The 13,548-nt window shown below is 42.8% G+C and overlaps 1 protein-coding gene across 1 annotated transcript in view; it reads left to right on the top strand.

The window, feature by feature from the left end:
• Positions 1-13,548, top strand: part of gtf3c2 (general transcription factor IIIC, polypeptide 2, beta) — a 141,854-nt gene that overhangs the window by 77,871 nt on the left and 50,435 nt on the right. Inside the window, exons 13-15 of the mRNA XM_084314182.1 lie at positions 1,389-1,420; positions 4,460-4,589; positions 6,410-6,554. Coding sequence (XP_084170308.1) covers positions 1,389-1,420; positions 4,460-4,589; positions 6,410-6,554 — 307 coding nt within the window. The remainder of the gene's footprint in view (positions 1-1,388; positions 1,421-4,459; positions 4,590-6,409; positions 6,555-13,548) is intronic.

Genomic DNA, 13,548 nt, shown 5'->3' on the forward strand with positions numbered 1-13,548 from the left:
CTCTTTCTCTCTCTACATAGCCCTATGGCAGGCAATAGTTCCAACGTGCAGTAGGGGTGTGGACATTTCTCGGACAATTCTGCATCGATGCAGTGACGGAACATAATCGATTATTATAGCCTACTAACTAAATCCGGTTCGCTATTTTAGTCGCGAATGCGAGTGAACCGCTTGCACTGTCGAGTCTTGACTTTAGGCACATAGTGCACATTTACGCATATAACATAGATTAGAACATTTGTGCAAAATTGCTGCGGTGAAAAAGTTAGTAAAAGTTAGATGTACGTAGTATACTTACTGGTCACAGGAGTCTTCAATAACGTTTGGATGGTAATCCATTTTGTGAATCCATTTGTTTAAACAACATATTTGTTGGCAGACAGCTACTGCCATCTTAACGTTAGCAAGCTAAGCATGCATAGCTCGACCTGTGTAACGTTGAGTAACTTGTGTTCCGCTGGGAAAGAATTGTTCATCACTGCATACAACTTGGTTGAATCCAAACGTCCATTCAGAAACGTTGTATTATGAAATAAGACATTCTGCGATATCTGTGACTATTCCTATGCCTATGTCTGTGTTTAGCTGACACTGTTGACACGCCCACTACGCAAAGCTAGTGCTCCGGTCATGCATCCACTCAACTTATAGAAAATACAGCATCAGGCTATTCTAAAAGTATTGATACTAATAAAATGGAGTATTGAACCGTTTTTAACAGCTGGGTATCGAGATAACTTTCTAGTATCTGTGTATCATGCAACACTAGTAAAGACATTTATTTTGACATTCTGATTTAAGAACTTTCTAAATGAAAGTTCATTTATCTGACTGCTTGTATTAATTGATGAAAAAGTAGCAATGTGCGGTAATATAGATTATAAAATTGAGGATGTAATATATTATTGAGCTGCATTGAGATGCATCGTAGAATCGAATCGTGGACAGCTGAATCGTAATCGAATCGTGAGGCCAGTGAAGATTCACAGCTCTAACGTGCAGCATAAGAATGTTGGAATCTGTTGGAATACAAGGCACACTACTTGTGATTCTGGGATGCTGAAAAGCATAGTACTAGATTATTAATGGGCTAAGCTTTATCTGCAGTGCTCTGATTTTCATATCACTACAGTTTGAACTGTTAATATTTTACCAGGTTCAAACAAAAGTTCAATTGAAAAGTGACAGCCATAATGTGTGTGTGTGTGTCTGTGTGTGTGTGTGTGTGTGTGTGTGTGTGTGTGTGTGCACATTCACGTGGGCACATGTGTGTGCACGATTGTACTCCTGTGTATGTTTATTTGCCTCTGGTCATAAATATGTCCAATCCCAGCATCATTCATAAGCAGTGCAGTGTTAATAAAGGTGATATATGTGTTTTCCTACAGGAGAACCCAGCCAAGGACCTCACATATACCAGGTAGGCTCCTGTCACCAACCACTCTCTCACTCACTGTGTGCGTGTGTGTTTGTGCGTCTGTGCGTCACGCGTGTATGTGTGTGTGTGTTACGGATTACAGCCCGTCTAGGGATATTCAGTTCTAGCTCAAGCTCTAGTCCTCACATTAAGTGTAGTGTTGAGGAAAAGATGAGGAAACTGAACAAAAGGGCTGGCTGTCGATGAAGAAATAACCCTAGGTTAGTTGACCAGAATCTGCACACAAGGTCTCCCGGGGGGGGCAGCACTGTCTGGGGCCTCCCGGGGCCAAGCGGCGGTGGACCGGGTCGATAAGATAGTTGTTCTAATTGTTCTGTTAGAATATAGATTCAGTTGTTTGTGCCTTTATGGAGTTGTTTGTTCCTATGGGTTACCGTATTTTACGTTTGTTTGGAGAGCTAAGAGGCTCAAGAGTTCAGCGTAAAAGTTACACATCTGATCTTGACTGTTCTGTTTTTTATGCCCTGTAAGGTGACCTTGGGTGTTTTGAAAGGCGCCTCCAAATAAAATGTATTTATTTATTATTATTACATGTAAACGCGGCTCGAGCCTAAAGCTAACATCGGTTTCCTTGTTCTTTACCATTTCCTTGAAACTGTCTTTTTCAACTGTATGGATAAAAACAATGTCTTTCCCAATGTGTACCCAACGTTAGTATCTACCCTCGTACAGTCTCACCACCATTGACTTGTCACGTTAGGCACATTTGCATTATTTTGCTAACGAGAGCTGACATCTTTCCAAAGTTTTCTCCACTCAAGTTAGGCTACATGAGGTAACGTTATATACAGGGTCAGAACGTAGGCTCACATAACGCTACAACAATGAGGTGAAGCATAAATTAATATCGTTCTATTATCGGGGACACATGAGGGCCATTATCGTGGCCACGTGCATGATAACCCAAGCCTAAAACACTGGTTCTCTAATCCAAAAAAAGTTCATGGGAGTTCACAATAAGTAGCTTCTTATCTTGTGGTAGTTCATTGGAGTTCACAATAAGTAGCTTCTTATCTCGTGGTAGTTCATTGTAGTTCACAATAAGTAGCTTTTTATCTCGTGGTAGTTCATGGTTGCTCACAATAAGTAGCTTCTTATCTCTTGGTAGCTCATGGGTGCTCACAATAAGTAGCTTCTTATCTCGTGGTAGCTCATGGTTGCTCACAATAAGTAGCTTCTTATCTCGTGGTAGCACATGGGTGCTCTCAATAAGTAGCTTCTTATCTCGTGGTAGCTCATGGGTGTTCACAATAAGTAGCTTCTTATCTCATGGTAGCTCATGGGTGTTCACAATAAGTAGCTTCTTATCTCGTGGTAGCTCATGGGTGTTCACAATAAGTAGCTTCTTATATCGTGGTAGCTCATGGGTGCTCACAATAAGTAGCTTCTTATCTCGTGGTAGCTCATGGGTGCTCACAATAAGTAGCTTCTTATCTCGTGGTAGCTCATGGGTGCTCACAATAAGTAGCTTTTTATCTCGTGGTCAACTGCATTCCACTTCCTCACGCCACACTCTGCACCTTGTCGGCGTGTCACCGGTCTTCAACCCCCTCTGGGAACACCAACTGCTTTATGGAGGTGATTAGTTCCGGCTCCCAGAGTGCACATGCACACTCGGGTATCAATCGATGCCTAACCCCTAACTCAATGCCTAACGTCCGGCAGCGTGGCTACATGAGTAGAGCTCCGGACTCATGATCGGAAGATCACCGGTTCGATCCCCGGTCAAGGCTGCTGTCGGAAAGTGGTGTTGTCGTCCAGCAGGGCGCACTCTGTCCTCTGGACTTGTCTGTAACAATGCCCCTGTTACAGTGATAGGGACACCGTACAGCTGCGAGTGCCGTCCTTCGAACGAGACGCTAAACCGAGGTTGTTAAAGAACCGATGCCTATCGTAAAGAGCAGGGGGCTCCCCGACGTTCCTGGCCAAATTCCCAATCAGGTCTCTGACATCAAGGCCACCTAATCATCCCTTCCCCTTAATTGGCTGATCAATCCCTGTCTCCTGAGCCGTTCAGCCATTGTGTAGTGTGATGTGTGCCTGGTGCCAGTGTATGGTAGCCATTGAGCTTGCGTAGCCTAAGGTTGGGTGCTACCAGTGGTGGTAAAGGAGGCAATTTCCACCCTACATTGTAAAGCACTTTGAGTGTCTAGAAAAGCGCTATATAAATGCAAGTAATTATTATTATTATTATTATAACCCGGTTATATTTCTCTCAATGAAAAAAAAACAGTTTAGACAAATGGTGAATCAAAGGAAAAGGAAATTAGACAATCCCCTTATAGTATATTTCTCTCATTCCTAACCGTGTGTGTGTGCGCACGTTTGTGTGCATGTACGTGATGCACGTGATGTGTGTGCAATAGTGTATTATTTGTAATAATTTAATTTCATTATTACAAATACAATTTCATAGATAATGTGCTTGAAGATAAAGCTATAGTAACTAATTATACTGTGAATTTCTCCAGAACTCCAGAGCCTGAGGTGTGGCCAGCAAACATCCCCTATACATAGACACATCTGCATGCAAATAATGTGGAATAAGCACTAATGAAATTAGATCCAACATTAAACTAACTTGACCATGGTAAAAAAATAAATGAACCCATTAAATTACATGATTTACAATTTCCCCCTTCTGACGATAAGCTAGCATAAAAGGGCTGCTACCTTGAATGAATTCCTCAAGTTCTCTAGTTTTCAGCGATAGCTTGGTTCTAATTGTTATATTGAACCTGCTGCTTCCCTGTTATTATTTGTCAGACCAGTATGCGTTTGAGTGTGTACACAGTACATAGCCCCTTTAACCCTTTCACTGCCACGCGACAACCGTCTGTAGTGTGGTAGTCAAAGGGTTAAAGGTAGAATCTGTAATGCCGTCGGACAGAAAATTAAACAAAGCGCAACAATACCAAGAGGGGCTATTTGGCCTAGAGGTCACTGATTGATTCTGTCTTTAGTACCATGGAGCCCCAGTGGGTGTGGGTGTGGACTAAGTGTGGCTCCTCTTCCCATCAGGCGCAGGGCGTCGTGACTCTGAAGCTGGGCTCCTTCAAGGCCCCTCACCAGGAGAGGAGTGGACAGGTGCTCTCTATGGACTGGCTGCCTGACAAACCTCACAACATACTGGTTGCGGGTTTCTATAACGGTACGGGTTGGTTGGTGGGTGGTTTGGTTGGTTGATTGGCTGATTGAATGATTTAATTGAATTTATTACAAATATAATTGTTAAATGTCCACAGCCTGCTTTTTTCTTTATTTTTCTTTATTTTTTTTGTGATCAAATCTTTTTATTTAATTTTTTTCACCAACATGAAACAAAACATATCACAATACAATAATAATAATAATAATAATAATAATAATAATAATAATAATAATAATAATAATAATAATAATAATAATAATAATAATAATAATAATAATAATAATACATAAAAGACATCCCAGAACAATAACTTAACACAACATGACAAGACAATAATTGAGACAGACTGTACCGTACCGTGATCACCCCAAGCCCCCTCCGTCACCAGACACAGCAGCTACGATCCCCAACCCTCGAGGACCCCGAGTCCGGTGCCCCAGCGAGTCAAAGCATCAGCCTCTTTAACACCACGACCCGCAGAGGCCCCGAACCAGGGCCCCCCCCCCACCTCGAGCCCGCGACCATCCGACCCAAAGCCAAGGGGGCCCAGAACATACACATAATCAATTATTTAAAAAAAACGTGAGTCACACACACAATACATTATTCAGTAATCAAACATTTCAAACGTATACACGTTCTTTTAACTTTGCCACAGCAGCCAACCAAATCGCAATATTAGATTAATTAACCCCTGCAGTGGATATCTCCAGATAGATCACATCAAGATCGGTGAGAATCCATACCTTCGGGCAGAGTTTGTCTGGGTGAATCCAACGTGAGGCAATACATTTCTTTGCGGCTGTGAGGCCGGCCAAAATGAGTCTTTTCACATGTGTAATTGAGAGACATCATTCAATAACAATACAGAAGGAGATACAGGTATGGTCAGATAGAAAATATCTGAGAGCTGAGAGGTAACATTTTCCCAAAAAATCTCAACAGGAGGGCATTCCCAGTACATGCATATATGTTCCTGTGGCACCGTTTGGACACAAGGTACATCGAGAGTCAGGTCTGAGACCCTGCTATTGACTAGTTGCCTGAAACACTGATGCCATCTTGCATGGTTGGATGGATGCATGGTTGGAAAGAGTGTCTTCTCCATTGCCAGATAATGTAACCACTAGATGCATTATAACTAGCTTGTTATAGAAGGAAAAAATATATATCTATAAAAAAGCATTATATAATCTGTATTTGCGTCTCTCCCTCTCTCTTTCCTCCTCTCTCTCTCCCCCTCTCTTTCTTTATCTGTTTCTCTCTCTCTCCCCCTCTCTGTCCTTATCTCACTATCTCTGTCTCCATGTGTGTCTCTCTCTCCATGTGTGTGTGTGTGTGTGTGTGTGTGTGTCTCTCTCTCTCATTATATCTCTCTACGTCTCTCTCTATGTCTCTATCTGTATCTCTATCTCTCTCTTTGTGTCTCTCTGTCTTTCTCTCTGTCTCTTTTCTGTCTCTCTCACTCTCTGTCTCTTTCTCTCTCTCTCTCTCTCTCTCTCTCTCTCTCTCTATATATCTCTCTCTGTCTCTCTGTCTCTTTCTCTCTATCCATGTCTCTCTCTGTCTCTCTTTCTGTCTCTCTCACTCTCTTTCTCTCTCTCTCTGTCTCTCTCTCTATGTCTCTCTCTGTCTCTTTCTCTCTATCTATGTCTCTCTCTCTGTCTCTTTCTCTATGTCTCTCTCTGTCTCCTGTCTATTTCTCTCTCTATGTCTCTCTCTCTCTCTCTCTCTCTCTCTCTCTCTCTCTCTCTCTCTCTCTCTCTCTCTCTCTCTCTCTGTCTCTGTCTCTGTCTCTCTCTCTGTCTCTATCTCTCTAGGTGTGGTAGGTCTATGGGACTTGTGTACCACCTCACCGTTGTTGCGCTTGCGTTCTCCAGACCGCTCTCTCACCCTGCTGCCATACCACTGTTTCATCGCCCACGACCAATCGGTACGAGCTGTGGCGTTCTGCCCCGCCTCCAGGTAAATAACATGACCAATCGGTACGAGCTGTGGCCTTCTGCCCCACCTCCAGCTAAATAACACTACCAATGAGTAAGAGCTATGGCCTTCTGCCCCGCCTCCAGGTAAATAACTCGACCAATCTTAGCCATGTTTCTAACATGCAATCAAACGTCACTCTAGTCTCAACAAACCCCTAGCCCAGGGGTCAGCAACCTTTAGTATCAAAAGAGCCACTTTTCCCCCGTCCCACAAAATAAAATGCTCAGGGAGCCGCACAACCTATTTACCCTTAAAATGAAGATAACACAGTGTATAACGTTTTATATATCCCCAAGCATACCCCACATTTAATTTATAGTAAATTACGATTTATTATACTTTATACTTATAGCACACAGTTTGTTGCATTAATGGGATTATAAAGCAACAAAAAGAAAAATTTTGACTTTTTAATTGCTGTTTTTACCTGTTATAACAAAACCTCAAACTCTTATGAAGAGGAGAAAAAATACTGGCTGTGTAGACCTATTTTTTAATAAAACACAGAAGAGGAGACAAAACACTGGTGTCTGTAGACCGACTTTGAAATAAAACCCTGAACTATTCAGGTATATTTGAGTCCTTCCCTTATTTGTGGAACATTTATCAAATAAAAAGTAGTCCACTTTGAAAAAAGACTACCATGTGTAGACCTACTTTTAAATAAAACACAAAAGGAGAAAAAACACTGACATCTGTAGACCTACTTTGAAATAAAACCCTGAACTATGCAGCTCTATTAGAGTCCTTCCCTTATTTGTGGAAAATCTATAAAATGAAAAGTAAATTTTTCGTTGTTCGCAAATTTCGCACCACATATCAGGCATACAGGCAAGCCTTTTGTTGACTAAATATCTTAGTTGATGAAATATTTTTTCATTTCAGTGTCACAGTATGACATCGATCTCCAAAATAAGAAGAAAAAAAAAAGTAAAAAAAAAAAAAAAAAATTTTGGTCAGGGAGCCGCAGCTGATTGGCTAAAGAGCCGCATGCGGCCTCGAGGCCGCAGGTTGCCGACCCCTGCCCTAGCCAGTCCCAAGTATTTATGTGTTCTATCTCAAGCACACTTGAACTAATTGCCCATGATTAATTGCACCAGGTGTGCTTGAGACAGGGGGTTGCATAATTTTGAGACAGGGGGTTGAATAATTTTGAGACAGGGGGTTGAATAATCTTGAGACAGGGGGTTGAATAATTTTGAGACCGGGGTTTGAGACAGGGGGTTGAATAATTTTGAGACGAGGGGTTGAATAATTCTGAGACGGGGGGTTGAATATTTTTGAGACAGGTTTGAATACTTTTGAGACCAGGGGTTGAATAATTTTGAGTTTGGGGGTTGAATAATTTTGAGACCGGGAGTTGAATAATCTTGAGACAGGGTTGAATAATTTTGAGACAAGCGTTGAATAATTTTGAGACAGTTTGAATAATTTTTAGACGAGGGTTGAATAATTTTGAGACAGGATGGAATAATTTTGAGACCGGGAGTTGAATCATTTTGAGACGGGGGTTGAATCATTTTGAGACAGGGGGTTGAATCATTTTGAGACGGGGGGTTCAGGGCTCGAAATTGCGACCGAAATTGTACTTGTGCGACCTCAAAATATAATTGGGAGCATTTGTGCAAGTGCAAATAATTGTTCTGCTGCGACCTCCCCCCCCCCCTCCCCGAACATCCCTTTCTCTGTCCATTCGCTAGTTTGTCACTCAGTATGTGCCTTGTGAGTTGACAGTGACCATTCTAACCAATCAAACATGAGCTTGACGTTCTTACCTTTAACGATTTTAGATTGGTTAAGTTGACGCACACACGCTCACACACCCTCATTGCCCCTCCCCCTCACAGACCCGTCTCATTCGCACCGAAGATAGCAAGCGTGCAGGTCCTCTTTTAACATCACTGAAGCAACAATTAAACAATGGCCCAGTAAACTATTCACTTTAGTTTAATACACAAGGCGTTGTCTAACGTTATCTAGCTGGCTAGCTACTGATAGCTCATAAGCATAACATCATTGAAATTCGTTTTTGCAGCTGTGGCTAACGTTAGCTAGCTACCGTCATTCGGGTGGCTGACGTTAGCTACCTAGCAACTGTAGCTAGCTAATACGGGCTGTCTACCTTTTAATTCGCAATGGAGTGGAGCTAAGTAACTGTAGAAATCGATGTGATTGGTTGAGACTGTATTTTGTAAGGTTGGCTGCCTGGCTGTTGTGGATTCGGGTAGCCAGCTAGCAGCTAACATCAACTCAACTCAACGTCAACACTCTGTTGACACTGAGCTAGTTTGCCGACAGCAATGTAACAACAATATGGTCCGTGCGGAACCCTTATCCCAACACATAGTTCCGTGTGTGAATAATGTTGAGCCACCACAAAAGATTAATCCAAAGTTTAATCCAGTAAGAATAGTACTAGGCTATATAACATACATCTTTGCAAGTAGATTACATTAGCAAAATGCCCTTTTGACATGTAGCCTACATATTCATAATCATGAACGTTTATTTGGAAGTATACTTAGTTTTAAAGTGGTCAGACAGTTCCCTCTGTGTGTAATACAGACAGTCTTCACACATTCATAAATAACACTTACAGAAAAGATTATTGTGCACTGTAATACGTTTTGTTCAATGGGGGATTTCTTTATGTACCGAATACCGTGAAACCGTGGTATTTTTGCCCAAGGTTATCGTACCCTCAAAATGTCATACCGGCACATGCCTAGTCTACACTATAGGCTACACTACTAGGTCTACACTATACTATAGTTTAAGGCTACTTTCACTGTTTTACTGCATTACAGTACTGTTATATTGTAGTTTTTTTTATCAATAAAAAATATATATTACGTATATATTGTTGGTGCTCCTTACATTTTGGTGGGTGCTCCTAAATTTTTGCTGGTGCTCCCAACCAGTGCTACCAAGTAAAAATGTTTATTTCGAGCCCTGGGGGTTGAATCATTTTGAGACAGGGGGTTTGAGACGGGGTTGAATAATTTTGAGACGAGGGGTTGAATAATTCTGAGACGGCGGGTTGAATACTTTTGAGACAGGGGTTGAATAATTTTGAGACAGGGGTTGAATAATTGTGAGAAGAGGGGTTGAATAATTTTGAGACAGGGTTGATACATTTTGAGACCGGGTGTTGAATAATTTTGAGACAGGGTGTTGAATAATTTTGAGACAGGGTTGAATAATTTTGAGACAAGGGTTGAATAATTTTTTGTTTGGGGGTTGAATAATTTTGAGACCGGGAGTTGAATGATCTTGAGACGGGGGGTTGAATAATTTTGAGACGGGGGGTTGAATAATTTTGAGACATGGTTGAATAATTTTGAGACCGGGGGTTGAATAATTTTGAGACGAGGGTTGAATAATTTTGAGACGGGGTTGAATAATTTTGAAACGGGGTTGAATAATTTTGAGACAGGGGGTTGAATAATTTTGAAACGGGGGGGTTGAATAATTTTGAGACAGGGAGTTGAATAATTTTGAGACAGGATTGAATAATTTTGAGACAGGGGGTTGAATAAGTTTGAGACGGGGTTGAATAATCTTGAGACAGGGGGTTGAATAATTTTGAGACAGGGCTGCATAATTTTGAGACAGGGTTGAATAATTTTGAGACTGGGGGTTTGAGACAGGGGGTTGAATAATTTTGAGACTGCAGTAGTGATTAAAGATAGCATTTTGTGTTGAATTTTATAAAAACCATGGTAATTTTCATTTAATTTAACTATTTAAACTGTTCTTTAAATTTAAAAAAGCCCAATATGCAATGGGGGTTGAATAATTTTTATTGCAACTGTATGTCTTATTAACCAAGATGATACCACAATGCTTGTTTAGAGCTGTTCCTCTTAATGATACATGCAGTGCCCCACACAGGGTTTCCATTAACCTCTTAAGCTCATAAATAGATCAATACAGTCCGTATTAAGTAATGTTGCCTTTATTTTTTTGTGATTTTGTTATAGAAACTGGTTGAGAAGCTGGTCATTCTGAATGAAAGCCTTATAACCTTTTTATTTTTACCTCTATTTATTTACTGGGGTCAGTTCACTGAGCATCGCTGCTCTTTTTCAGCAAGGCCCTGTTTCACACTCACATAGTACTACACACTCACACCTGGGAGCTGCCCAGTACAACCACAGTCTGACACTGCTGACCACTAGGAGCTGCCCAGTACAACGACAGTCTGAAACTGTTGACCACTAGGAGCTGCCCAGTACTGTTAGGGATTTCCTATCCCTCGTGAATTCTTAATTGATATGGGTGTGGACCAGTCGACCGAAAGACGAAGCGGAACACGGAGTATTTCAAACAGAGCTTTTATTCACAGAGAAGAAGAACAGTCACCCCGCGCGGGCACATCCTCTCGCACCAGTAGAAGAAGGGAGGCAGAATACATCACACTACATGTCATTTATACAGAGGAAGAGGGGAGGGGTGTATGTGTGTATATGTTTCTGTGTGTGTAGTATGGTGTGTGCTTGCTTGGCTGTGTGTGTGCTTGTTCAGAAGGGGGGCTAATAGGTTCCAGATGGAGAAGACCCCTATTCTCGAACAACATCTCCATAACTCATGGGCGGACAGCTGGGTGGGGGAGAGGTGTGCGCGTGTGTATACGTGAGTGTGTGTGCGTGTGCGTGAGATGTACAGGGGGCCCTGTGTGTGGAAGGAGCCTTCAGCCAGAGGTCAGCAGGTCAGACTGAGAGACGCCCAGGCTATAGCTTGCATCATGGGGGAGACAATAGGTGCATAGATATATATAAGATATTGACATCGAATATTACTAGACATCAATGAATTAAATCTATCAATCCCCCTTTTTGACGTTAAATATACGTCAAACACAACATTTCATTGATGGATTGATGGATCTGTACCCGTCGATCGTCACCTCATTACATGCATCACATCCAATACCAGACGGGATAACGACATCAGGAGAGGAGAGAGAGAGATGGGGGGGGGGGGGGAACGGGAGAGAGAGAGAGAAGAAAGAGAGAAACACGATTCTGCAATTTTCCAGACGATACACGTAACCCCGTTGGACCCCCCTTAGTCAGGCACACCTAACCCATAGGAACCCCCCCTCTATTACAGTGCACCCCTGGTCCCGTCTTCTAGGGCGTGGGTCTCCTCCTGAGCTGGTTCCCGTTCCAGGGTGCGGTCCCCTAGACAAACGTGTCTCCTCTGGTCTGCTGCCTTCCCAGTGTCTCTGGACTGTCCCCTCCACCTCTCGCCAGCAGCCCACCGTCACCCCAGCTCAGCTCAGTGTCACTCCTGCTGCCGCTTCCCCCGTCCTCGTCGTGGATGAACTGCGTGTCGTAGACGACGATCAGCGGTGCCTATGATCTGCGGTGCCTGCGGTGCCTGGCTGCTGTCGATGATTTGCGGTGCTGCGGTGGTCATCTCCGGCCTCTGCTGCTCAGCTGCCATCTCCTCCGGTCTGCCTCTCATCCTGGCCCGTCTGTCCTTCGTCTCCTCCTGCCTGTCACCGTCGAGGGTCGTCTGGTGGTCTCGTCACGGACGTCTGAGGGGCTGCTGGTATCTCACCCCTGGTTCAGACGCGCTGCAGACAGCTGGTAGTGAATGTCTGGATCTTCTGCATCGTTTTCTCCTCCATGTCTCCATTCCCCGTTCAGTCCTTGGTTGCGGCTGGCCCACATCAATTCTAACTTTGGAACCTCCATTTGTTAGGGATTTCCTATCCCTCGTGAATTCTTAATTGATATGGGTGTGGACCAGTCGACCGAAAGACGAAGCGGAACACGGAGTATTTCAAACTGAGCTTTTATTCACAGAGAAGAAGAACAGTCACCCCGCGCGGGCACATCCTCTCGCACCAGTAGAAGAAGGGAGGCAGAATACATCACACTACATGTCATTTATACAGAGGAAGAGGGGAGGGGTGTATGTGTGTATATGTTTCTGTGTGTGTAGTATGTGTGTGTGTGGTGTGTGCTTGCTGGGCTGTGTGTGCTTGTTCAGAAGGGGGGCTAATAGGTTCCAGATGGAGAAGACCCCTATTCTTGAACAACATCTCCATAACTCATGGGCGGACAGCTGGGTGGGGGAGAGGTGTGCGCATGTGTATACGTGAGTGTGTGTGCGTGTGCGTGAGATGTACAGGGGGCCCTGTGTGTGGAAGGAGCCTTCAGCCAGAGGTCAGCAGGTCAGACTGAGAGACGCCCAGGCTATAGCTTGCATCATGGGGGAGACAATAGGTGCATAGATATATATAAGATATTGACATCGAATATTACTAGACATCAATGAATTAAATCTATCAGTACAACCACAGTATGACACTGTTGACCACTAGGAGCTGCCCAGTACAACGACAGTCTGACACTGTTGAACACTAGGAGCTGCCCAGTACAACCACAGTTATGACACTGTTGACCACTAGGAGCTGCCCAGTACAATCTCGACGAGCTTGATCCATAGATGTATGACTTGGCCATAATAAGGTAATTTATAGGCCTGATATTCTATATTCATATTTCAAATTGCATGTGTCCGGATTGGCAAAATTCAGTACTGTATCTACAAAACCTTCTGTTTAACTCTTTCAGCGCCAGCCATTAGACAGGTCCCGTTGTAGCAATGCCACGCTTTAAAATATAGGAGTGCGTCACCTTGTTTGTAGAGCTATAACTATATTCTATATTATAGCTATGACATCAACTATCTATCGTTCAATATGTGAAAAAATATTTAAAAAATGCATACGTTCCCGTGTTATACCATGGTGAATATAGTATAGTTTTACATTTACATTTACATTTAGTCATTTAGCTGACGCTTTTATCCAAAGCGACTTACAAGTTCTGTGCGACAAGACAGCAAGAAGGGTACAACTCTATCAGCTGAGTAACAATGTTCATCAAAGTGTTGCGTGTTACAGTGTAGGTTAGTTTATTAGGACAATTGCATGACAGTAAGGTTAGTCAGGGTT

The sequence above is a fragment of the Notolepis coatsorum genome (genome assembly GCF_963971535.1).
Source record: "Notolepis coatsorum genome assembly, chromosome: 5".
Taxonomy (NCBI): domain Eukaryota; kingdom Metazoa; phylum Chordata; class Actinopteri; order Aulopiformes; family Paralepididae; genus Notolepis; species Notolepis coatsorum.